Source organism: Ursus maritimus, unplaced genomic scaffold (assembly GCF_017311325.1).
Source record: "Ursus maritimus isolate PB19 unplaced genomic scaffold, ASM1731132v1 scaffold_7, whole genome shotgun sequence".
Classification (NCBI taxonomy): Eukaryota; Metazoa; Chordata; class Mammalia; order Carnivora; family Ursidae; genus Ursus; species Ursus maritimus.
The window spans coordinates 66400573-66428044 of record NW_024426885.1 but is presented as its reverse complement, the minus strand read 5'-3'; the positions used below and the strand labels follow the sequence as shown (position 1 = coordinate 66428044).

Genomic DNA, 27472 nt, shown 5'->3' with positions numbered 1-27472 from the left:
TGTCTTTAGGGACCCAAATATGTTACTGCAATATTACATAGGAAAAAGCTAGGTAACTAAAACAAAAATGCATTTAAGATCCAATTTGGCAACTATGTATTTACTTACATGTGTATCTAGATAGATAGACAAATGCACAGCAGAGATGGAAACGACGTACTCAACATGACAGAGGCTGTCTGTGTAGCTGACACTAGGGGTGTTTTGTTAAATTTTTTCCCTTTTATTTTTATTTTCTGAGGTTACTACAATAAAATATACTGCATAAGCAATTAAAAAAAAGGAGTATTTCTTAGACTGAAAAAAAAAAAAAATTCCAAAATAAACTTCAGAGAGCTGAAGCAGGAAGAGCAGAGCAGGCAGGATCACGGAGCACTGAAGAGGTGGACCCACCTCACACAGGCCCCCCACCCCCGCCCTGGAGCAGACACCTCAGCTAACACTGAGTTTCAAAGCTCTAACCATCCCTCACCCCCATCAGAAGGTATACTCTGGGGGAAGGCAGAGCAAGTGACATTTCAAGAACACTGCCCATGTTACTTGGAGAATATAAAAGGCAAAGATATTTAAATGGAATTTAATTATATAGCCATGTACCTAGAAAGCAGGGGAGAAGAGACACCAAACCATTGGATGATAGAGACAAGAACTACATTTGGAATGGCCACAAGAGAGATTCAGCAATTTTGTATTAAATTCACCTTATTCTGAGGTCAATTACCAGGATTCTAATTTGCAACACATACTGCTTAAAAAGATACGTTAAAAAATATTCAGTGTGAAAAATACGGCTACAAAATACAATATATATTACATAAACCTAAAAGTGTATTCCACATATCTCAACATCACAAATTAGAACACCTGAAGTCTCTCCTTCACCAGCTCTTTCAGACCAAGAGCCAAAGCCACTCCGCAGAAACGCCAGCAGCACGTCCAGAACACAGCCTCAGACCGTGTATCTTCTCTCTCCTTCGTGTTTCCCCTTGTGGTATCTCACATAATCATTGTACAGCTCCTTAAAGATGTCTCTCACCCCTGGCTGCAGGGAGACCCGCAGGAATTGGACGTCCGGCTCAATGCAGAGGTCCAGGATGAGGTAAATGCCCTCCTGCAGAAGGCCCTTCACCGCCGGATACAAGGTGACCTGTGAAAGGAGGACACGCCCTCTGTGAGAGCAAACACACAGACCAAGCCCTTGGAAGTCCTGACAAGGAGGTTCGAGTTCAGCCTCCAACTTGAGAAAAGACATCCCTTCTAAATTATCATTTTGCACAGAAATAAATATTCATATCTTAAAAGTTTGTATTTTAGGGAAATAAAAGCCAACTCGCACGACAAAAGCTTGGAACAAAACCTCAAAAATCACAGGGTTTGGTAAATATTTGGTAAATGATGCCTACCAGGGGAATTTAAAAACTGGAATCTTTAAACTTACAAATCTTATGAGAGTCACCTGCACATTGTGCCAAATTCTTCACCATAACCAAGCGCACTGGAAGCTGCACTAACATGGGATAACGACATTAGTGTTCACTATATGACTGGCCACCCCCACGCCCAGGAAGGCAGGCGGCCAGGCACGCTCCGACGCTCCACAAACGGATCATTGATAGGCCCATATGAGTAATTAGATCACATCATCTCCAAACAAATCAAATGTGATTTATGATTACACTTAATACATCTTTTTTTTCTATCAATAATAGCTCAATGGGACCTGAATTTCTAACTGCCCCAGAATGGCAGAATCAGTTCTTGAGCCTAGAGATGCCTTTCTTCCCTGAACTTCTGGGTTAACTAAAATCTGGGGCACAGCAGAAGAGCGGGCAGTCTGGCTCAACTTGGCTGTATTGGGTATCGCGCACAAACTTTCAGATCAGAGATTCAGACTACTGTCTAGACAAAAAGGCCGACAGAGCAGGCTCTACTCGCATCTGCCACAACCACTCACACTGCAGCTGAACGTGGCACTGAACCGTCTGAATACCCCAGCACCTGAAACCGAAAGGCAACTGGAAGGTTCTGGCAGACAGGCCTGGGATTCGGCAGATTCTTTATTAATGTCTTAATGGCCTAAAAGAGTTAAAGCCCTCTGCAAACACGCAGCTTCTGGGGAGGATACTCGGTACTCCCTCGGAGAAGTCTGATTCACCAAAGCAACCTCTGCGAGGTCTGGGCCTAAAGAGGCAGTTTGTTCCTGTCACTAAAATGGGGCTGTTTTTCAAAGTCACAGTCATTTTCACATGACAGCTCAAAAAATTTCTGACAATCATCTTAAGTTTTACTGTTTAGAGATTAGAACACTCAAGGACTGAAGGTGGAACTGTGATTTCAATGGAAGGCATTAGAGAAAGAAGGAAAAAAAACAAAAACAAAACAAAAGTCCTGAATCTTACCAGCTGGGTGAGGACACTGTTAAGTTGACTGCTCATTTATTCATCTAATCAGCACTCACTAAACAGATAATTCCACCTCCAAAAGCAAAGAAGGTGAAGTAACTGTCCCAATGACAGAAATGAGAGCTGAAGCCCGCCAGTCGGAGGCCAGGGCCCACGTGCTACACCATTCCCTTATACGAGGGCTCCTTAGTCAAAGGAGGGCGCCGAGCACACAGCCCTGGTGGGTCACAGGAAGGCCAGCAGCATCTGGCCTACACAACCACTGCACATCTTTGTGTTTCAGCCCACTTATTTATAAAAGAAAGGGAAGAAACTCAGTTTCTATGACACTAAAGATCACTGACCTATGAATGAAAAGATCTCTAAGTAGCATAAAGGACCTTACGCAGGATAGGCAGTACAAACTATTCACTCCAGGCTGTCAACACAGACAGATGCAAGTTTGATCTATGGATGAAAGAGACCAGTGACCATGATTTCCCCTGACACATCCCCACTGTGACACATGACTGCACAAGGTCTGTAGAAGTCACTGTGTGTCCTGCCTGACACAGTCTCACCAGGTCACTGCCAGACCTTCACCCATACCCACTCCACAGGACTACCAGGGGAATGCAAAGGAGATTCATTTAGCTGTACTCTCTATCCAGCATTTAACTGTCTTTCTGGTCTGGAAAGATTTCCAGGTCTTAGTAGAAGCCTCTAATACATATGGAGTATTTTCTTCATTACTAAGTTAAAAAACAAATGAAAGATTAAAACATGGACTCTTGCCAATGAATTCTGGGATGCTACAGCCTTAGATAATTCCCAAGGCCTTTGGATTTCAAGATTAAAAATTAAAAAATAACCAAGAAGCATAAATTAGACATGAATAATGAAGCCAGGAAACCAGAGACTTTTCATAAAATCAATCTCAGAATAATAATTAGTGACTTAAGGGTTCAAATTATCACCTCCCTTCTTGCCCCTTAGTTAAGTGATATTACTCTCATTTTATTTTTCACTGAAACACAAAATAATGCCAGCTTTTCTTTCATCAAAGGCTTACATATCAATGGCTTGAGTGCCTGTGAAATATCAAGATTCTATAAAAATGCTAAGAAATTCCAAGGAAACCAAACATGAAGCCCATCTCTCATTCAAAGGCTGACTTGAAGGGGGTCCTCACATGTTGCCCCCTCTCCTCCACACACCGTGCCTGGTGAGGACCCTGTGCACACCCGTAGGGTGGGCTGCATTCTACAGGGTTCCCCCACCCCCCCCCAGCCCCATCTCAAACCCGGCCAAGTGCCCACCCACATGACAGGCATCTCCACTGGCTGAGGAGAGCAGGGCCAGCGTGTTTGAAAATTATTTAATAGTTATAGATTCATCCTAAAACAGGGTCAGAATGAAAATGGATGCAACACCAGATTTTCTGAGGAAGCTCATTCAGCCCAATCTCCCTTGAGAAATCTCTTAACATAACAAGTTTACCGGTGTCTTTAACATTATTCTTACAAGATTTACAAAGGTGGGGGGGGGGCTATTCTACGGAGAGCAATATAAACAACACAGATGTATATATCTACCCCTGTAAAGTAGATACAAACAGAAACACACTGTACTCTAAGTCTCTGACACTCAATTTAAACCAAATAAGATATGAAGTCCTCATTTCACGGGTCACACAGGGTCTTGTGGAATTTTGGAAATAACATGCTAACATTCCAAAGTGAGACCACTGCTGATAATTACCCAGAATATTAAGTGAAAAAGTCCAATAACATAAAAGTACTTTTGTTTAATGGAGCTGAACGAATCTGCCGGTATCTCTACCACGTCATCTACTTTAAGTGTCTGGGAGCAGCTGACTCACATGATGCACTCCAAAAGGATAAACCCAGGAACTCCTGCTGTTGGGGGTCCCAAGACCCTTCTTCCTGGTCACCATTAAGCCTGGCCCTAGGAGAGCTCCTCTTCTTGAACCTGGCAAGCATTTCAGCTCACTCATTACTCAAGAAAGTGACCAAAACAGGCCCTGCAGCTTGTGCTGTAGCAAGAAGGGAGAGCTAGCAGTCATGGAGTGCCTTCTAGGTACCAGGCACCGCCAGCCCTTTGAATGTCGCCTCACTCAGTTGTCCCAGTAACCCTGCAGGGCTGCTGCGGAACTCTGCAGATGGGCAGGACAGCCTGCTACAACGCATGGTTTGGGACCATCAGGCCCAAGACATCACTTGCCACTATGGTTGAGAAGCCGTGCTACAACGGACTACAAACGAAAGCACTTGGTGAGGGGGAGTGAGCTCGGTTTACCTTCTGCACCTCCGTGACATACTGGGCCACCATAAAGGGGGAAAACACCGTGAACTCTTCGGCCCGAGCTGCAATGTGGCTGTACATCCTTTCCACCAGGCGGGCACACTCGATGACCACCGACAGATCATCTGTGCTTCCTATGGAAGTAAAGTGTTTCCAAACTGATTAGTCCAAAACCCATGCATTTTAACCCTTCTAACTTTATAGCTTTAATACAGCTGAAAATTATTCAAGTCTTCCCTTTTTTCCAGACTCAATAACGGGCTTATTTCACAGACAGAACGAGCGAGAGATAATATGTCCAAATATTTATCTGTATTACAAAGGAAAGAACACTTAAAATACTCGAGTACATGTGTTTTTTTAGGAGTCTAAAAAAATCAAAATTTTTAAGATGAAATCTATGACTGCTATTATATTTTTTAAAAAGGTAGAGATCTGTAAGAAAGGTTTAAATTGGAAAATTATCTTTAAAAAAACATGGTTTTTGACATCATATGACTTTAAAGATAGGATGGCCGAATTATGCCTTTGCCTCCTCATGTTTTCAGAAATCACATAGGCAGAGAGATATAAGACTCAGCTATCATTACTAGATACCTTCCTGTCTTCCCAGATTTACTTCCAATTTCCTAGTTCTCTCCACCTTAGGGTCCACCACTCAGGCCCTTCTTAACAAACTCCTCTCAAGGATTCTAACAGCCTAGGATGTCCCTGAGGCCCTCGTCACACACCCACTCCCCTAGGCATCACAACAGAGCCAGGTGGGGAACCCCAGCACAGACCAGAGCATCTTCCCTGGCTTTCATGCAGCACAGAAACAGACCCATTTTTATAAAATTCTAGAAACTGCAAACAAATTTACAGTGACAAAAAGCAGATCAGTGGTTGGCTGCGGCTAGGGCCAGAATGGGAATAGGCTACAAGAAGACTCTTGGGGATGATGCGAATGTTCTGTATTTTGATTGTGGAGATGGTTTCCTGCATGAATTTACCAATCTAAACTCATTCAATTGTATAAACAGATCCAGTTTGTTACACATATTTTATGACTCAATAAACTTCAGTCTTAGAATGCACAATGTCTTTTCTTGAAACCTTGAATATACAAATGTTACATATACGCAATTTCTCCACATACAATATAATTTTATGAAATTATCTAAATTCCTAACATTCACGGGACATTTCAACAGTCGAGCACTTAAATATCTACTATGTATCATTTCTTCTCTCTTTTGAGAGTGTTCAGCACACACGTGCAGTCTAGTGAACACCTGGCAGTTATTATTTCAGCCACACAGTTAATGTGTGGTTACTAAGAGCACATTAGATACCAACAAGAGAAGAGTAAACAGTTAAAACTCTACTCAGTTAAGCTATGAACACATCAGAGAACCGACTCTTGGCAGATGGGAGGTAACTAAGCTCCACCAACATGGACACAGCAGAGCCACACTTGTGAAACATGCCCCCGCACTCCCTCAGAACACATAACAAAGGACACACTTACAACTACATGTGGGACATGCCTGTGGCAGTGTATGACAAGGGTTCTGCTCTCCCACTGCTTAGCAAGGGCTGGACCAGGGCCTTCCCTACACTGCCATTTCCCATCTCTAGTCCAGGCAGACATCACTAGTAAAAACAGGGATTCTTTTTGCTGAGCTCAAACAGGACCATGACCTTAGGGGCCTCGACACAACACTACAGCTAGCCATCACCAACCCAACCAAGGCTAGCTTGGGAGATGGAACCTGTTTCCCCACCCTGTCTCTAAACATAGTCACAATTTCACACTGACACCAACATTACATCACTCTGCACCAGGCCTGGGAGAAAGCAAAAGACCTCACTGTGGCCACTGACTGATCTCAAAACCAGGCAGAATAATTTGGGAATTATAGCCCAGTGTTAACTATACCTTTTCTCTTTTCTCAATAGTTACTTGGTTTAAGTAGCATAAATCTGCAAGTCTGAACCCATCAAAGTGGTTCACCCAGGGAGGCAGGGGGGACTGAGTACTACTCATATGTTTCTAGTTAGTCCAGAACTGCTGCCACAGGGTCTTCCTGGACACCCTCCAAGTTGAGTTATAAAGCCCTCCTTGTTGATCCCAGAGCATTCCATCAGGTACCACACTATGCAAATTTGAAATAATGCAATATAGACCGCCTCAATTTATATGCAAATTTTTAAATAATAAGACTCTCCCCCAAATTAGAAATTTAGCAAGAATCAACAACCTTCAAGGCTGAAAACAAGCTGTACACATAATTTATGCTATCACCATATGGCAGTTCACTTCACTGGTAAACAAACACAACCTTGCCAAGATAAGGCTGAAATGATGATTTGCCAGACCTCGTCCCTTTTATAAATGAAATAGCTCTGTAACTGCCTGTTCTTAACTTCCCCACCAAACTAGGAACTCCTTTAGGGCAAGAATAGAATTCTAGTCACTTTATATCCCCTCTACATGAGAATAAACATTTCCTGAATCTAGATACTTTTCCCCCCCAGGAAAAGAACTATTTCAATTAGGAGATCACAAATGCGCTCATTCTTTCGAATATAGCAAAAAAAAAAAAAAAAAAAAAAAAGATTGAAATTTTTTAGAAAATTGTTTTGGGTGTTCATTTAATGATCTGAACATTTCTTACTTAAACTGGGTGGTTTTATTTTCTGTAACATATGAGGTCAGAGACATCACAAAATAAACACATTTGAAATCATGTATCTGATACTGTTACTTTGAATTACCTTTGTCTTTCTGTCTCCCTTCATGCATAACTGAAAACACCAATCTATTAAAACAGTTCAAGAAAGAAGGAATGGCTTTCAGCATTACCTGTAATAATAATAGGCAAAAGAATACAAAAACATGTAATTATTTATTTGGTTCTACTTTATTTTTTTAAACATTTTTTATTTAAATTTAATTAATTAACACAGATTTGTCTCAGAGGTACAGGACTGTGACAATCTTATATAATACCCAGCGCTCATTACATTACATGCCCTCCTTAATGTCCATCACCCATCATCCGTACCCCTCCCCCAGCAACCTTCAGTTTGTTTCTTATGATTAAGAAGTCTCTTACAGTTTGTCTTTACTTTAAAGGAGCGCATGTTTATTTCCTTAACCATACCTATCAGGATGCTCAAAACAGCATGGCAATGTCTTTTTGCCTGAACTTTCTAGGGAAATAGTTCACCCACCTTACTTGACTCCTTAACATTTGTTTTGATGGTTTGGGATAGGGCTTCTAAGTTTAGGAATCTATGGAGTGATCCCAGTTCAGAATTTGCTTATTAATCTGCTACTGTAAGCTGTTACCAGTGCATTCTGGAAATGGGTAGAAATAAATAACAGAAGCAACAATAGCAACATATTCAAGTGTAACTGGCATTAGAAAGAGGTTACAGAAAGCAAATACATTTAAAAGAAGAACCCAAACTTCTCATTTTTTAGTGATGAAAGAGGTCTGGCTGGGACTTTATATTTAAGAATGATAATGAAAAATTTAAAACATGCTTTTTTTATATGCAACCTTTTAGATCGTGATCAAAACAACACACTACCCGATAAAGCAGCCATGACCTACATAAGGCTACTTAAACTTAACTAAAATTCAGTTCCTAGTCATACAGCTCCTAGACCACATTTCAAATGGTTAAGACACATGTGGCCTGTGATTACTGTGCTGGACAATACAGACATAGAACACATCCAACAGCGCTTTGAAGATCTACTGGCCAGTCCTGCTCCTTCCCAGAATTCTTAGAATGAACAAAAATTAAATCAAGACCTGAGATTTTTTTCCTTTGGTATAATTTATCCAACCAAATTCTTGATAGTGTAACATCCCGTTCTTTACATCGAATTACCAACATCCACAGCATGCTCTGAAAGAAGTCATTTTTGCAAAAATATTCCAGAGCTTCATCAAACTTCCCAAGGCCCACTCGTAAGCCTCTGCTATCACACTGATTAAAAGCACACAAATCCAGAGCCAGACTATTGGAGTTCACACCCTGGCTTAATATGGCACCAGCTGCTGATCGTTCTGCTGGGTACGCTGGCTGAGCTGACCTCATGCTATCCCCTTTAGATCTACCGAAGCAGATTCTAGCCTGGTGCTTTTATCAACCCAACTATGCACAGGGCCAACAGTGTGATCACACACCACATGGTGGCCCCGTCCCCCACTCTAATCCACAGGCAGTGAGTGGGAGTGTGATTATTAGTCACATCATTTTTTATTGCAATACCATGTCATTATCCCTGTCAATTTTCTCCTTTCATTAAATGGTCTAATTCTGCTAAATGGTCATTTGTCAATGGTTCTGCAGGAGAGTCCCACAGCTTTCTAGTATTACTTTTCATCAACTGCATGGAATCCTGCATCTTTTACAAGATGGACAATTTCAGCTTGTAATTGATATGTATTGCATTTATATTGCACGGTCACATAAAAATCTAACAATCGGCAGAGAGATTTAAAACAAAGATGCTCACAAGATAGGCAGGGCCAAAGGCCCTAGAGTGAGGCCCGATGTCATGAGTGCTCAGTTTACCAGACAACACACTTTCTTAAAAACGGCACTGCTGTCAGGTCTCTCACTTGAGAACATTAAAACACCTAAAAATATTTGAACGTGCCTGTGTATATGTGCATGTATCTTATTTATGACTTCCCATGCGTCACATGTACAGCAGTGGTACAGTGGACAGAACACAGGCCTAAAGCTAAGATTTAGACTCAGCTGGGTGACATTAGTCAAATCACTTAGCAGCTCTAAGCCTCAGTTTCTTTATCAATAAAATGGACTACCATCCACTTTACAGACTTCCTGTAGGGGTGAAATGAGACACATAGCAAATGTTCAACAGATGGTGGCTGAACTAGACTCTTTTCTGTGGGACAATTATTCCTACTCAGTTTCATTTCAAAGGCAGCACGCTACAAAACTGGAACTAGGGAACCCTCACTCCCTACACCCATCTGAGTCATACACCCATGAAGACATCTAAGCAAGTGAGATTTAAATGTGTGGTCTGCAAAAACAATTTCTAATAAGCTTCCTTAAATAGCTAGGATATAAACACTGTCTAAGTGTCACACCCAACAAAGATGAAACTCACTCAAACAGCCTGACGTAGAGATCAAATATTTTCATGCTTGGGAAACCAGCGACCCTGGAAATTACTGCAACCAAAAAGTCTGCTTAACAAAATCACGATTTTTATTACCCTCCAACAGTAAAGCTCTACTGCTGCTGTTCTGCAGGCTGAAATTACCCTGCCTCGTGCCCTGCTCCTCCTCCTCACCTTCGGATGGCACTGCAGGATGGAGAAGAGCACACTGTGCACTTGCAGAAAGATGCTCCCATACTCAGAGGGTTTCAGGTGGTCCAAAGGGACTGTCAGCAGGATGCTGAAGGCCAGGCTGACATGGTGTGGGTTGCTGATGGTCTCCTCCCCCTGTCGCAGCAGTGCTGCTAGGACGTCCAAAATAGGCCCCACCACTGCCAGGGACACAGGCTGCTCCTGACAAGCCTCTCGGTTTTGCAGCTACAGGAAAAGAAGGAATAAGGGAAAGAAAATGAAGGCAATTCTCTAAAGAAAGAATATAAAAACTAAAGTAGACAGAGGTAAGAACTGAAGTGACAGAGGTTAAGAATGTCCAAAATGTACTGATGTGGTCAGAAGGTACTTTGAAGAGACAAGGAAACCAGTGCTCAATCTCCCAAGGCAAACTACTGTGGACTTGGCCATTTTGGTCCACACTTTTTGTTGGACTCATCAACCACAAAGAGAAATAACTTCTCATGAGAGTTGATTCACCCAATTTCTCAGAACAGGAAAACTTCACATCAGACATACATAACAATATTTTCCCAAAACGATCATTAGTTGTATCTATAATGAAAGTTCATTTGTTACATTCCTTGAAAATCAGCTCTAGGGGCGCCTGGGTGGCTCAGTAATTAGCGTCTGCCTTCGGCTCAGGTCATGATCCCAGGGTCCTGGGATCAAGCCCCACATCAGGCTCCCTGTTTGTTAGGAAGCCTGCTTCTCCCTCTCCCTCTGCCTGCTGCTCTCCCTACTTGTGCTCACTATCTATCAAATAACTAAATAAAACCTTAAAAAAAAAATCAGCTCAGTTAAGATGTTCAATTCTGTTCTAGAGAATAAAGAGAACAGGCTCCAGATGAAGGCTAGCTCAAAGTTCTACCCACCTAACCTGGGAAAGCTCACCTGTGACCCTTGTCCTCAGGCTGCAGGTGTAAATAACAGCCCTGGTGCGGCCTGCTGGGGCCTCACACAGCACTTCCGTGGCCTGGGGACTCCAACTGTGCTGACTTCATGCTATTAAATCTACTTTTAGATTTACCTACGTGGTTTCTAGCCTAGTGTCTCTATTGACACAGCCCTACTGTGCACACCACCAATGCTGATCACTCACTACGTAAGTCCCTCTCCCCCCGCCCCATTCCCTGCACTCTTCCTCCTGACACCTACTATACACACCAGGGAAAGATGAGATTCATCCACTAATGCAGATTTCCAGGAAAACAACAAAGCAACAAAACAGAATAGGAGGGAAAATTATGTCTACTCTCTAAATCCTTCTGCCCTGAGAAGATGCTAATCCAGGGCAATTCTCACAGGTGGAACAAGAGAATTACAGTTATAATGATGGTAAAATAGATATTGATCTTTCAAACCCAACCGTAAGAATACTGACTGGAGACTCTCCAGACGGCAAAAACACTGTGACAGTCCCGAAAACTACGTTTTTGTGCTAGTGAAATAAAGTCATGTGACTGCCATGTATATTCACCAGGTGCCAAAATTTAACAATTGGGTGGGATTATAACAATAATCTATCTGCAACATTACTGTCCCATTCTATAAGGCCATTTTCTCACTATATCATAGATTTTAAATGTACACAACCCCCCCACATATGAATAAATAGACTAAACTGACGACAGAATTTTGTGGGGACAAAAGAAAGCCCCAGAATTCCTTCTCATCTCACCTACTTTCAACAGGCTTCCACAGGAGCCCCATCTCATCACTGCACACCTCCTATTACTGCCTGCCTAATGTTTCCCGGGGCTCCTCGACACCACTTCACACCACCTCTTCACCACACCTGGAGCTGACACCAGTGTTTGCAGAGACACCAAAGCACATACATTACACACACACTGACAGAAAAGCATCCTGCCGGCAGCCATCTTCAGGACACAGCGCCCAGAAACATACGCTGCATTAAAACCAGAAATGGTAGAAGCCAAAATGCGGCCTTTTGTCTCTAGAGGAACGGGGTGATGAGATGAAGTGAGATGAAGGGCACAGCCCAGGGGTACTCACGGTGAGAGCCGTGACTATCTGGGGGCACACACACCAGAACAGGCTCGCTTTCTCTCCGTCAAGTGGGCAGTTCAGGAGCAACTTGGTCAATGTAACAGCTGACAAAATGGCCTGAGAGAAAAGGGACAAAAACTTAGCAGAAATAGCCAGCTTTCTCTTAAGTACATCTTGGGAAGAAACCCAGTCACTGGTCCTGAAGAGATAGAGCAGAACCCATTAGACTCTGGCATCAGGGCAGGGACAAGACCTGGTCTGGGCTCGATCCTGAGGGTGAGGCCCCTTCCATCACCAGGCAGCCAGAAAATAAATGCATAAGACGAGCAGAACTGTGGCCAAGGGGAGGCCTTTTCAGTAGCATCTCACTAAACCAACCATGCACATGTGCCAGGATAGTGAAATAAAAGAAGGCCGCAAACGGACACAGCAACCCAATTAGAGATCCCATCTTGTCAAGATAGTGTGGAAAGAGGCGACAAGCTATAACTTACCTAATGCGAGAACGGCATATGTTCATGGGTAATAGGAGGAGCCAGGGGAAAACATGGACAAAGTGAAACAGATTAGGTGCTATGATTGTAGGTGATGGTTTTAAACCATGAGAAAGGAACTATGTGGGAAGGGAACTCACTTTATTGAGTACCTATATCAATAAACGTCCAACCCTGTGCTGGCATTTTAAACACCATCAATTTCAGCCCCATGCCAGCCCTTCCTCCCCTAACACTGCATCCCCACAACCCATACAATTCTGGCCTCAGCCCTTTGCTCTCAGCTTCTTTCCCATCTTTCTCTCCCTGACTACCATACCCCTATGTATACTCCCTCCCCAACCCCCAGGCAGCCCCACCCTCTCCTGAGCTGGGGGCTCACTTTCCTGCCCACCTGTAGGACGTGTGTACCCACGTAGGTCCTGCACACTGGTGCCTCCCCTGCTGTCTACCTCTCACACCCACAAAACCTCTGCCCTGCTGTGCAAAGAACGCCCTCCTCCCCATCTCTATAGCAACATCCCCCCATCCAAATCCTCTCCAGCTCTGAATGCTCAGGCTCTAACCTCACCTCCTCCTACGGACTGGTTTAAACAGAAATCTACAGTGAGGCCTTCTCAAAGCTGGGGCCCAATCGTGCTGCAAATGCACACAATGAAAACTTCCAGAGAGAGGGGCACATGCCACAGGCAATGAGGAGGGGGCTGGTGCAGAGCAGTGGCTCTGGCCCAGTGCAGGCTTCTTGCTCACATACAGGAGATGTGAATTCTCCCTGCTGCCTCTCTGTAGCCTCAATTACCCTCTCCAGCTCTCCTCCAATCCAAATCAAAACCAAAGCGTGAGTGCTGATTATAACCACAAGTCAAGAGGCCACTCATGAGGCAGAGAAAGCTCAGAACCAGAAGAAGTGGGCTGCACCGCTGGCTCCGAGATACTTAGCTCTGTGACATTCTTCCTCCTGTGCAAGCAGGGACATCTGACCAGCCCAGTGCACAGGGCTATTTAGCAGACCAAATTCCAGCATGTAAGCTCCATAGAGAGGCTCACCAAAATATGTAATGCCACATGCAAATGCAGCGCTTTATTAGTAACTAGCAAATACACTAGGTGCAAAGGACTGCAGGGCAGCTCGCTAATTGGGAGTGATTCTCAAATGGGATCAGGGCTACGTGATCAAGTCAATTAAAATTTTAAAAAAGTATGATGGGAGATGTCTTACACATAGGATGAGCAAAGTTTAGCTTTTTTTATATGTCAATATTATAAATATACAATACTTAGTATTTCGTATAATAAGCACACATAGTTGTAATCTTTAAAAAATAAGGCCCCCTTACACTAAAGCGCCAGGCCTCTCCACAGGCTAGGGCTACCTCCATAAACCCGCCTTGGGGTTTGATCTTGTGGGTTTAATTTTAGGGGTGACATCGCATCTCAAATAAGTTTCACCATTTGAGCTACCATTTATTTGCCTGCCATACAAGACAGAAAAAGAATACCCACCTGTCGATCGGTTTTCCACATGTTACTGATGTCTAATCCTTGGAGAATATACCGCATCACCATCCTAAAGTCCTCTGTTGTCCCAACTTCTAACATCTCGGTAAACAAGGCTCCCAAATGAGGTTCAATATCCTGAATTACCTCAACCGGAACTGCAGGATCTACGTGGGGGGAAAAAAAAACAAAACTGCTAAGATATGATAGAATAGGGGCAGGTGAAATATACTAGAATAACCACATGATGAATGGGGCCCCGGCCCTTAAAGTCATGATCTGAGAGGCATGGAAATACTTGTGGAGCAAGCCAAGGAAGCGGGGCACATGCCACAGAGCAATAGTGCTCTCTTGCACACAGCTGACCTGTGCAGAGTACACACACAGCACAGGGAAGGGGAAAGTCTGAGAGACTGATGACAATGGTCAGCAGTGCTGAACGCTGGATTGTGGGACGCAGGTGATTGCTACTTTCTCCATACTTTTTTCTACTTTCCTTGTACAGGCATACCTTGGAGTCAGGACAGGTTGGGTTCCACACCACCGCAATGAAGCAAATGTTGCAATAAAATGAATCAAATGAATTTTTGGGTTACCCAGAGCGGATAAAAGTTAATGTTTACACTATACTGTATTATTGAGTGTACAACAGCATTATGTCCAAAAAACTGTGGCATGGAACCTTAATTTAAACATACTTTCTTGCTAAAAAATGCTAACCACCATCTAGCTTTCTGTGAATCTTAATCATTGATCACAGATCATCATAACAAATGTAATAATGAAAATGTTTGAGATATCGCAAGATTTCCCAAAATGTGATAGACACAGAGTAAGCAAATGCTGCTTGAAAAATGGTGCCAACACACCTACTCGAGCAAGGTTGCCCCAAGCCTTCCAACTGTAAAACACAGAGTATCTGTGACGCTCAATAAAGAAAAGCACAATAAAATGAGGTATGCCCATTTTCTTTTGTAAAATCAGTAGGGACACAGGCGTGGCGTGGTACATTGAGAGAGATGGGAATGTTGAAGACCTTAAAAGAGCTCCAAACTCCCAGGGCCTACCTGCCGCAGTTATCCAGGTGTTTCCCACTTGATGTGGGAAAGCCTTCTAATGGCCCCGGGGTTTCATATTACAGCATTTAAGGCCCTTTATTGTCTGATGCCAGCTTACCTTCCCAGCCACATTTCAGCCCATGCTGTTCCACATTGCCAGAATACCTTCCCACGTCCCAGTCTTTGCTCACTACCTAAGCACTGGGGGTGGAGGGGGCAACAGGCTTTGAGAGATAAACACCTCAGCCCGAAAGTGTCCTACAAGCTGTAAGATCCTGGACTCATGAGCTCTCTGAGCGTCTATTCCCTCATTAGTAAAATAAGAGCGCTAACTCCCGTGGTTGGCAAATAAAAGAAGGAGCACTGCAGAGTGCCTGCCGCATGGAAGGCTCAACATTAGCCCTCCCCTAGTTAGCCTCTGCCAATTACGGCTCTACCTACACACACTCTCAACCCACAGTTCCCTAGTTCTGGTGCACTTAACAGCACTTCACTGTTCTGCAATTTGTGTAATTTGTGTGAATGTCTGTTTACTTGATTAGATAGGTCAAAATCAACATTGCATTCATCTCCAGAGTAAGATGTGGTTCCACATATATATAAAACGTTTGTAAAAGTAATCATTTTTTGTGATTGAATTGAGGTAGTCTATTCTAGTGTCAGAAAGCATTCCTCACAAATGCTTACTCTTATGAACTGCAACCTACCTGAAACACCCCTGAGGACACAGAGGGCCACACCACTCTGATTATTCATAGCCACCTTAACTCTCTCCACTCAAAGCTTTGGGCCCTCCTCAGTAGGCATTTCTTCCAGACCTCGCACTCCGGTCCCTTTTCTAGACAAAGTCTAGCAGTTCAAAGGTATGAGGCCTGGACCCAACAGAAACACCTGAGCCCGTGGCCTGAGCGGCAGCAGGGCAGGTGGCCTCAGTTCCCTGACTGCACAACTGAGGCTCTGTCCCTGGGGCCAGAGGCACCCCAAGTCCACAGACAGACAGTTAGGACCTAGAGGCCACCACAAGCCAAAGGGATTGGAGGAAAAAAGAAAGACACAGTATCTTGTTTAACAAAGGGGAAGAGAGATCAGAGTTTCAGACCACCAGCTGCCATTTCTTAGATCATTCATTTAGGACACTGTACTAATGTTAATGAAAGACTAAGTTCTAGCCTCCACTAAGGTGAACACCATTCCCTAAAAGAGTCACTGACAGAATAAGACAGAACATGTGACACCAAAGCCTTTTCAGTATATCCACAATCAATGCAGGGATAGAAAAGCTACTGAAGGGAGACAACAGTGGTGTTATTCTGGCCTCAACACTTCAGTTCTGGCGCTGGCCCGGGCAGCCTGGGCAGCCGGGCAGCTTTGCTTCCTACAAGGCCCTGTTTTACACTCTGGTATCTGAGCACGCCTGCAGCCCCATCTGCGGCTCCCTCTCGCCTGTCACAGCTTCTCCACTGAGAAACAAAAGTCGGCATCGTTCTGAGAGCTAGGGACTCCCCAGCCTCGTCTCTAAGGACTGTCCTAACTAACCCCAACCTTTCAGGAACAACCAAAACAAAAAGAAAACAAACCTAAACCGACTTGAAACAGGGCTATCTTGAAAGAGAAACAAATCTGGCCCACTGGCCTTTGACCTAGGGGACAGTAGATATTGAAAGCTTCTGCACAAAGACACGGGCTAGGTTTGCAGTCCTGATTGGCTGGACCAGGAGGATGACATCAGACTAAAAGACCAAGATGATAGCTAAGCTTCTGCCCTATTTGTACCCACAGCCCGATGATGGCCAGGAACCACACTGAGACCTAGGAGTGGGAGTATGGACCTCAAGGAATTTTATGACATTCCCTACAAATTAAGTCAGTTGCATTTTTTAAGTTGGCAAGTTTTAGATCTTTCTTAAGTCACTGAAGATGGAACTGAAGATCGGATACAAAAAAGCCTACTAAGAAGGATGAAATTATGTATGTTGACAATCCAGAGCCAGAACAGATAAAGGCTAAAAAAGATAAAAGTAATAGCCTTCAAAACCATAACCTAGAACAATCTCCAAAATAAATGAAAAACTAAAGTGCCAAACAATATACCTAGAAGGTTACTATTTGTGTACAAAGCAGAACTGTGAGGGTCACTGCTTCTCTCTGCAGAGAATGCAGATACTAGAAATGAGTTTCTGGAAGCAGATTGGGGGGGGGGGGTGTTCTCCTGGCTCACAGGCCTGTACCTTCTGAAATGAACACCTGATCCAAAAGGGTGTGGGGGACAGGGGGCACTCACCTTGCCGGTGGCTTATTAGCTTTTACCAAAAGCTCTACAGCATAGAATTAGCCCAAGAGAAAATACCTTACCTGTAAGAACTTTTCTCACAGAATGAAACATGGAGGTAAAAACAGAATCCTTCTTGGGATGTAGTTCTGGCGCCCAAAAGAACAGTGTTAAAAACCGCAAGGCCGCCTGGAAACACTGACTGTCTCCTGCAAGAGCCGGCAACTCTGACAGTAGTTGAGAGTAAACATTCTGGTAGAAGGCAGTATGGGAGAGCGGCACCTTGTCTGTCATTCGGGAAATCTCTGTCCTGTGCCTGGAGTGCTGGCCCACATCCGCCTCCAAGAGCGTGCTGACCGACGCGATGAAGACGGAGGGAAGGCGCGGGCCCTGGGCCCCCTGGGCCCAGCAGAGCTGCAGCAGAGCTCCTGTGTGGAGAATGGCCTTCTGCAGAAGCTCAGACAGTGATCCCGGGGCCTCGTGTTGCTGCTTCCGCTCTCTGACAAAAGGCCCCAGGACTTGGCACAACTTGGTTAAAGACACCAGAAGGAGCTGCTGGCCCCGAGGATTCTGATTTTCCACCTGTTTGCCTGCAGCTGCTTCTGTGTACAGTTTGTGGAGGAATCCAATGATTTTCCTGAAATTGAGCACCAAGCTGAGCTTCACCTGGACAAGCATCTGCATTAGCTGTTCTAAGAACGCCCCTATCACTTGGAGGAATTCCAACCAAGAGGGGTCATCCGTATTAACAGAAAATCTACTATTGGCTTTGAACAACGAGGTCAATATGATCTCAAAAATATCACTAACATACATAATCTTGAGCACTGAGCGAGCACTTTTCCCTCTCTGCAGGTAACCAAGAAGCCGGTAGCAAGTCATCAAAAACTTGAGGGTAAGTGAGGAGGAGCAAGAGCTCCCCAGCTTGGTGATGGCCATGGACAATAATAGAAGAAAATAATGCACATGATAGGGAGTCAAGAGGCTGTCCAGTTGCAGAGTAGAAATAACTTCCAAAAGTCCCAGAATGCTCTCTAATTGTTCTCCCTCCAGCTGAATGGGGAAGTCACTCTTGACCAAGGACAGTAAGTTTTTGGCAATTTCTCCTTTTGGTTCTACAGCTTCGGGTCCAACTTTTGCAAATCTGTTTTCCCAAAGAGCCACCACCATGTGGTCCTTTTCAAAAAGCCAGGGCAGTTGTTGATTGAGAAGACTCAGGTCACTCTGGGTCCCAGAACACAGGATGCTACTACATCCTTCGGTTAGGCACATTAAGAAAGCAGAATGAAGGGACTGCATTTCTGGAAAGAGAGGGCTATGAAGGATAGCACTGGATATTTTTTCAAGTGTGATGCTTGGCTCTTCATCTGCTGAGCCTTCCTGAGCTTTGCTCACTGGTAAAGTTCTTAGCAGCACACTGGCCAGGGATCTCACATCATCTGGACAAAGATAGGATATCAAAATTGTGAGATTTGACACAATCAAGTGCCAGTGAGCTACAGGGTATGTGAGTGCACTCACTGTTCCAACCTGGCCATCCCAGGAAGCTGTTGTCCCTCGATTCAAGCTTTCTCTGCCAGAACCAAGAATGTAGGCAGCATCACACTTCAAACTGTGGAGGGCTTCTTCAGACTGGAAACTAGTGTGCATTAAAGTTCTTTTCATTTTCTGTAGGTAGAGCTGTTCTAAGCAATACCTGCCAAGAGAGTCAGACTGAGCTGTAAACTTTTCTATCTTCTTCCAATGGCATGTTTCAACACCTGGGAGCAACAAGGGGAAGTTTGAGATCTCTACAGCAACATCGCCAAGAGCCCCAGACACAGAGTGATACTGGCTACAGTTTATACTAAGCATGGCGTCAACCTGGGCCCAAGTGTAAGAGAGCAAAAGTGCAGAGTCACTGACCTTCTGTAGCCAGAGCTCAAGCTCTGGGCCCTGGGGGTCCAGGAGAAGGTCCAACAGGGGCCTCACAAGCTCTCGGAGCATCCTCTCCATTGTGCACTGCATCCGTCTGATGACAGGCAAAGGGGTGCTGCTGTCCAGGCTCCTCATATTGAACATGATGCAGTGCAGCAGTGAGCTCAGGGACAGCGACTTCAAGGCCATGTCGGCATCACCCCGCAAATAAGGTAAGACCAAAGACTGGAACTTCTCCAATACGAGGGACCATGTGTCCAAGATCTGACTCGGAGGCAACTCCAAGAGGCACTCACAGAGCACCCTTGAGGGGCCCGAGGTCAGCACAGGCTGCCTCAGCGCCTCAGCAGCTGGACAACAGATCACCCCCAAAATCTCCTCAAACAACCGCGGCACTTGTCGGAGTTTGACATACGTCTGGAAGAGAGTGTGAAGAAGCGCCTCCTGTGCTTTTTTGGTTCGAAAGTCTGTCACTTCTGCATCGATCCAAGCTGAAGCCAGCAGGTCATCTAGGTCTGGCTCCAAAATCAAATGATTCAGAGACATCAAAGCCTTGAGGCAGCGGAACCAGGCCGGCACAGATGCTTGTGAATGGTTTATCAGCAGCTCAGCCAAACGGCGGTAAAAGTGGAACTGAGTCTCTCCGTGCCGGATCCTATCAGCGGCAATGTTGTAGATACTGTTGTTGGCCACTGAGCTGAGCAGCTGTTCTACAACCAGGAGCTCTGTGGTCCAATCTGATGTGGTCAGGGCTTTTAGCTGCTCCTCCTGCAGGTGTGAAATCCTCAAGCAGCCAAACAGCCTGGGGAGTACCTGGAAGCAGAGAAGGTCGTTCCCCTCCTTGAAGTAAGAGTCTAAAAAGAGCTTATAGAGCAAGGCCACTGAGTTGGCTGTAACGGCAGCATGAAGGCACGGTTCACAGTAGCCAGAATCTACCAGCCTGGCAATCACAGTGTCCATAGGAGCTAGAAGATTCTTCATGGCCCCTATCTTCGTGTCACCTTGCTGCTGGTCCAAGAGCTCCTCTTTGTAGGACGAGAGCAACTCGGGCTGAAAAGTTCCACCTCGAAGCATGGCCTCAATCTGACTCCTTATATCCCGGCTCAGCACCTGCCGCAGCTGGCCCTGGCCAGCCTGTGTCCATGTGCCCCCTGAGAGTAAGTGCCTCAGGACCAGACAGGGCTGGAGCAAGTGCCCAGTCACCTCCCCAAAGGTACGTCTTGGGTTGACTTGCTGTTGCTGGATCGAGAGGTAGTGGCCAAGCGCCAGGTGAATGACCTCGAATAACTGGGCTACCATGGCTCCTTCTGGCCGCCTGCAGGCCAACCAGCACAGCTGGCTCAGCAACGCCACTATCAGCTCCTGTCTAGCCGTGTAGATGACAGCAAGGGCAGGCGTCGAGAGGATGCCCTGGCAGCAGCTCAGCACAGCACACATATTTCTTTGGGATTCCAAAAGAGAGAATTCAGCTATTCTCTCATTTATGATCTGAGCATTAAGAAAGAAAACTCATTACTGACTCTACACATATACAAGAAAAATACAAGAGAATCAATGAACTCACTCTTTGCCCTTATCTTGATGAGAAAGAAATCCCCAGATTATCACATCTAAATAAGCTTGACATTTGCTTAATGCACCAAGAGAAGGCAGAGTACCTGTTTTAAGTCCTTCATACATCCATCTCCTACCAACATGAATTCAGAAAAGGGATCAGCGCCTTTGTAATTCTGCTTTCCCTGTTTAAAGAGCTGGGTTTTTATAAAACTGCAAAGATTACTTTTGCTTACATCCTAAACCTGCAATTCAGCTTAGATGCTACAGATGGATGGACGGTAGCCTTGGGCTACGATCCTGTGGTCCAAAATACATTTTCATGGTCAATTACACTGTTTTTCTATTTAAAAAAACAAAGCAAAAGGTTCTCTTGAAAGAGGAAAGCAAACATTGGCAGTTGCTACATATTATATGGCAAACCCAGTCTTCTGCTTCCAAAATTCTGAAATTCAAAAGCAGAAGAAATTATGAGGCACAGGAAGATTCCAAAGTTCACTCATAGGCTAAGTGGCCTGCTCCCCACCTTACAGTATCTGAGAACCAAATTTGTCCTAAGTGCTATATTATCAGTAGCCCAATGACACGGTGTGCTCATCTCCATTCAAGTAACTGCTGGCTCCGGAAAAACTGAAATAAGAATGTCAAATACTTAAAAGCCAATGCACTGCTACAGTAACTGTCAATATTTCTGATTATGCACAGCTCATCTACCAAACTTTTTTCATGTGTGCACCCAATAAGAGTAGTTCATTTATAAATCATATGCATAGACTACAGTACTAATACCTCATGTAAATATAAAATGTACATAAAATTAAAATACGACATTTAAAAACACAAGATTTTCTTTCCATACTCCCAAAGGACAAATCAGAATAACCCACTTTTGTGGCCAGTCTATTACTTTAAAAATTAACATACAACTTAAAACACAATTTTAAGAATCACTAAAGTCTATGAACCATCACGCAGCTCAACTATTTAATTTTCTTATTATCAGCCTTTACTAATTTTCTCTTTCTGCCTACACACTCCTGTGGGTAAGGCAGAATGATGGTTAAGAGCGCAGGCTTTGCAATCAGGCAGATCTACGTTCAAATACGACCTGTGCCACTTATTAGCTGTGTGACTTTTAACAAGTTACTGAACCTCTCTGTGCCTGGGACACACTAAGTGCTCATTATTAGTGCTTTCTATTGTCATCAACTATTCTCACTATTCTCAAAACACTCAACTTTGACAATGAAGTTCATAATTCTAATTTAAGACTTCAAAATTGCTTTGACTCAAAAAACTTTGAGGAAATTCCCATCTAAATTCCTTTAGGCCAATGGAAAAGGGGGGAAGGAAGGGTAAGGAGCAAAAATAGTATTATTTGCTGGTGACGTTTTCCAATTAAAAGGTAATTAACAACCACTCTATGAAATAGTTCTAAGCTTTCCTTGAACATTAAACAACAGAAAGTGTTTCACACAGCATAGAGCATACCACATGCATTCAATAAATATCAGTCATCATTATATTTCTAGTATTATTTCCTTCTCTTTCTCTACCTTGACACTTCCTGCATCTTCAATAATTAACAGGAAACCAACAGAGATGCATGTCACACATACAGGACAACATAGGAAACAGATACAATTACCTTGACTAGGGAAATCTGAAGGTTAATTGTCTTTCCATTCTTGAGGAGATCCTGCAGTTTTTTGCTGTGTAGAATGTTATCTATATAGATCCAAAGCCTTTCGACAATGTCTTCCTTCAGTTCAAGTTTTTTCTTATAAAACGCAATCAATGACTGTCGTGCCCAATCAAGTAGAACCTGAATTTCGAAGAAATATGCTCTAAAAATAAATGAATTTTTTTACCAAGAAAAATGCTGGAGGACATTTAAAGAGACATTCCATGAATAACCAAATCCAATTGCCAGGGGAAAAGCTGTCTTTTAAAACTTACCTTTGGTAATATTACATTATAAACATCTTAGTATCTTAAAATGCTTATTATTAAAAAATCAATAAAAAGAAAGAAAAACTAATTTTGTCTTCATGTAGGGCCAATAAAAAGCTTCAAATGAAACTCTAACAGTTTTTTCTAACTTTTCTGAAGTTATACTAATTTTCAAAAGTCAGAAGCACAACAATTACTCAGAATGGCCACAAAATGAATCACGCACAAAAGCAAAATGCACAGTCAAAAGACAGAGCTTGTGCCCTGGCTTCCCATGTTACCCATAAAACCTCTCAGTCTATTTACTTCCTCAGCAGACAGACACAGTCTTCTGCGAAATAATGCACAAGCGCTTTATGAAAAGGAGGGTCAGTCATACATAGTTTTTATTAGTGTGACATATTCACTTATTCATGAACACAAAGAAAGGCTGTGAGGCCTGCTCGTGATACCAGAACTGTCAATAACAGTATGAAAGTGTCAGATGCTAAAAGGGAAAAAAGTTCTCAGCAAGAGACTGGGTGAGACCTTAATCAAACTGCCACCACCACTTCCCCTTTCATCTCACCCCGGGTAGCACTTGCCAGTTGACTATCAAGCTGCCAAGACGATTCTCAGGTGCAGCCAGGTTTAGAAACCACTGGGTGGAAGAGTGCTCTGCATACTGTACCTCATCATCATTTTAATAGATGTAATCCATCTTTGACACATTCTGCCCGGTCTTCTTTAATACTAGCATACGGGTGTGTGTTACTTCAATTTCATGAGCTCAACATCCTGGGGTTCTCTAGTGCTTTATAATTTGTCCGTTTGTTTGTTTTTGCCAGATAAGCTTGAAAAATGTTAACAAAGATAAAAGCCTTTCTTGGTTCCTAATCTATTTCTCGGATGGCTTACTACAAATACTAAAGTTTCTCTATTTCCCTCCCTATCAATTTACCAAATTCCAAAGATGTTTAACGAAGCACCAACAAGCCGTTGCTTATGGAGCATCACCTTGGATCTATCAACAAATGAAGTTACCCACAGACTCAGACTCTAATTTCTGTAACTTGATTCGCAATTTGATGCATATACTTAATTCAAAATATAAGAGATGTTTCCAAACATAAAAGAAATGCTGAGACTTTGTAACAGAAACTCTGTCAATGAAATATTTAACTCATGCATTTTCACTGACATTACTTTTAACCTCCAAACATGTTTCCTTCCCCAACCTTTTCTTTAATCTTTTTAAATTTTAACTAAATGTCGATATACAATTCATATAAGTGACCATTCTTTTCAGTTGCAAAAATGTAAATTTCACATCACACTTACTTGCTCTTTATTTGGAAGAACGCACTGGTGGGAAATCCAAGCAAAGTGAGCTAGTTTTAGTTTATCTTCCCAAGAAGTCGTCTTGCTTTTAAGCTTAAAAGAAATGCCAGAGTAAACAGCAGCCATTGCTACACTTTATCTATAATTTAAAATGGAAAAAATATATTAAGGTCAAACTCAATAGGCACCAAAAAATGAACATCACATACATTATTGTGTACATAACATATATTCCTTTTTAAAAAAATTTTCTTAGTGAATTAAAATACCCGAACAAAATGGTTGGGTATAAATCTATACACAAAATGCTGTAGCCCATGATCACGGAAATACAAATCAAAACCACAATGAGATACCACTTTGCACTGGTCAGAATGGCTAAAATGAACAACTCAGGAAACAACAGATGTTGGTGAGGATGCAGAGGAAGGGGACCCCTCTTACACTGTTGGTGGGAATGCAAACTCTAGAGAAGAGTATGGAGATTCCTCAAAAAATTAAAAATAGAGTTACCCTACAGCCCAGTAATTATACTACTAGGTATTTATCCAAAGTATACAAACATAGTGATTCAAAGGGGCTCGTGCACCTCAATGTTTATAGCAGCAATGTCCACAACAGCCAAACTATGGAAAGAGCCCAGATGTCCACTGACAGATGAATGGATAAAGAAGATGTGGTGTGTATACATACAATGGAATATTATACAGCCATCAAAAAGAATGAACTCTTGCCATTTGCAACGACGTGGATGGAACTAGAGGGTATTATGATAAGCGAAATAAGTCAATCAACAAAAGACAACTGCCATATGATTTCACTCATATGTGGAATTTAAGAAACAAAACAGACGAACACAGGGAAAGGGAAAAAAAATAAGACAAAAACAGAGGGAAGCAAACCATAAAAGACTCTTAACCATAGGAAACAAATGGAGAGTTGCTGGAGGGGAGGAAGGGGGGGGGGAATGGGGTAACTGGGTGATAGACATGAAGGAGGGCATTTGAAGTAATGAGCACTGGATGTTGAATGCAACTGACAAATCATGAAATTCTACCTCTGAAACAAATAATGCAGTATATGTTAATTAAATGGAATTTAAATTTTAAAAAATTTTAAATGCTTTAGCCCATGAATTTTCTGCGGGAAATTCAGACAAAAGAAGGCAGAAGGATTACTCAGACATATGTAGGAGTATTCGTGCTGTGAGGTGATTGTGCGGGAATACAACTGGGAAAAAGTACTCAGAGGTGACGGTGAAGGAATACAACTGGGCAAAACCCAAAGTGTTCAAATTATTTGTGAAAGGAGATTCACACATGGTTTTAGACTGAAAGGTTCTACACAAATCATCTGAAATATACCATGTATTAAGAAAAGCTCCATTAAATAGTTGAGAAAGAGAGGGGTGCCTGGGTGACTCTGTGGGTTAAAAGGCTGCCTTCGGCTCAGGTGATGAGGAATGGAGCCCGGCGTCCGGCTCCCTGCTCCCTGGGCTCCCTGCTCAGTGAGGAGCCTGCTTCTCCCTCTCCACCCTCACTCCGCTGCTCCTGAGCTCGCTCACGCTCTCTTTCGCACTCGTGTGTACGCGCTCTCTCTCAAATAAAAAAATAATCTTATAAAAAATTAGTTGGGGGGGCGCCTGGGTGGCGCAGCGGTTAAGCGTCTGCCTTCGGCTCAGGGCGTGATCCCGGCGTTATGGGAACGAGCCCCACATCAGGCTCCTCCGCTGTGAGCCTGCTTCTTCCTCTCCCACTCCCCCTGCCTGTGTTCCCTCTCTCGCTGGCTGTCTCTATCCTGTCAAATAAATAAAACCTTAAAAAAAAATTAGTTGAGAGAGAGAAATAAGCAGTATTTGGAGACAGTAATATTTCACCAAGTAAAAAAGAAATAAAGTATAAACCCAGTCCCAACAGAAATACTGTTATTTCAGCTGCAACAGTAACTTCCCACTATAACTTTATTCATTTACATATGAGCTTAGGGACATACACTGTTTCCAAAAAGACTCTATAAAATACAGTTACCCAACTGAAACTGTAAAAATAGAATACAATGATGTCATGAATAAAGGAAAGCAAGCATACCAACCAGCTATAATTCTACAAACCTGAAGTAAACATAGCTTTGAGTTTCCTAAAAATCATAATAAAAAGGGGAAACGTATCACATTGTCATTTTCATTAGATAAAATAAGTCAGTTTCTCAAAAGTGAAAATTTTTCAAAATACTGAAATAAAAATATCGTACATAAAAACAAAAAAGGACAATACCAAAAAAGATCGCAGTCCCATAATTCTAATATACTATGAAACCAAAAGAATTTGCCAAGGGCTGGATCACTTTCATTTCTTCAATCTACGGGGCCTGAAATCCTACAGACCGACCGACCTTCAGAACTTATGCTCAATAGGTAATTACATGAGGAACGAGCAAACACCTCATGAAGGACTTTAACATTCAGTAGGGCATCCTTCACTCTATTACAGAGAACAGTAACACTCAAGTGCTGTCGGTTTTCCCATTTTGTCAAAACGTTTAAGACGTATCCGTTCAACAACTTCTAAATTCACTGTCGGAAAACCACCGTACCAGCTACAAAGTACTTAAAAAGTGTTTGCAGAATTGGTTACAAAGACGCCCCAGACACCCTGCCGGAAGCTACAAACATTCTGCTCTCGGCGCCCTCCAGAGGTCTCTGTGAGGGGACGTAAAAAGCAAGGGCCCAATGCAAAACCCTGCTAGTGCCCACGCAAAGGAGGCTGAAGCGCGGCCAAACTCGGAATCCCGCGGAGCAGAATGAAACCAAGTAACAAGAATCGTAAGACAGCAAAGAGGAGAGACGTGAGAGGTCGCCGAAGGAGCGAGCGAGCCCAGTGGGCTCTCCCCGCGCTCGCTGCCCGCTGGAGGACCCGGGGTCGGACTCGGGGCGGAGGGTCCTCCTCGGTTAAGGAGCTCACCTCGAGGCCAACCCTGAATAGGGACCGCGGGCGGGGGCGTAGCGCCTGCCCCGGGGAGCTGGGGAGTATGCTCAGCTCAGGGCCGGCCCCCGGGAAGGGACTCACTTGGAGACCATCCTCAGGTAAGGAGCTCACCTCAGGCCCCGCCCCGAGTAGGACCGGCGGGCGCGACGGAAGGCAGTCCCCAGGTTAAGGAGCTCACCTAGCAGCCAGTCCCGCGTGGGGACCGCGGTCGGACGCGGAGGACTGGCTCCCGGGCTGCCCCACCACGTGGGACCGGCCCCCGCACTCCTTCCGCCCGACGCCGGCGGCGCGGTGGGGCGGGGCGGCGCGCACGCCAGGCATCGCCAGCAGAGCGCCGAG

At 43.8% G+C, this 27472-nt stretch overlaps 1 protein-coding gene across 2 annotated transcripts; it reads right to left on the bottom strand.

Moving 5' to 3' along the window:
* Positions 1–672: 672 nt before the first annotated feature.
* URB2 (URB2 ribosome biogenesis homolog) lies at positions 673–27436 on the bottom strand. 2 transcript variants are annotated; one of them, XM_040624034.1, is made up of 10 exons: positions 27312–27436; positions 24150–24288; positions 22525–22701; positions 17489–20810; positions 14085–14245; positions 12094–12204; positions 10039–10281; positions 7467–7554; positions 4701–4840; positions 673–1147 (listed from the first exon to the last, which is right to left on the bottom strand). In XM_040624034.1, exons 2-10 carry the CDS (start codon positions 24273–24275, stop codon positions 950–952), a joined length of 4566 nt encoding a protein of 1521 aa, XP_040479968.1. In that variant the 5' UTR covers positions 24276–24288; positions 27312–27436; the 3' UTR covers positions 673–949. The 2 variants fall into 2 exon arrangements, with proteins under 2 accessions (XP_040479968.1, XP_040479969.1); XM_040624035.1 differs by having other exon boundaries at positions 27245–27410.
* Between the last annotated feature and the right edge of the window lie 36 nt (positions 27437–27472).

Coding starts and splice junctions, on each gene's coding strand:
- URB2 (XM_040624034.1), bottom strand. CDS start 24,275: ATGGCTGCTGTTTACTCTGGCATTTCTTTTAAGCTTAAAAGCAAGACG. Junction 22,702..24,149: donor TTCTTCCAAATAAAGAGCAA/GTAAGTGTGATG, acceptor TTCGAAATTCAG/GTTCTACTTGATTGGGCACG. Junction 7,555..10,038: donor TCCTGCAGTGCCATCCGAAG/GTGAGGAGGAGG, acceptor TTATTATTACAG/GTAATGCTGAAAGCCATTCC.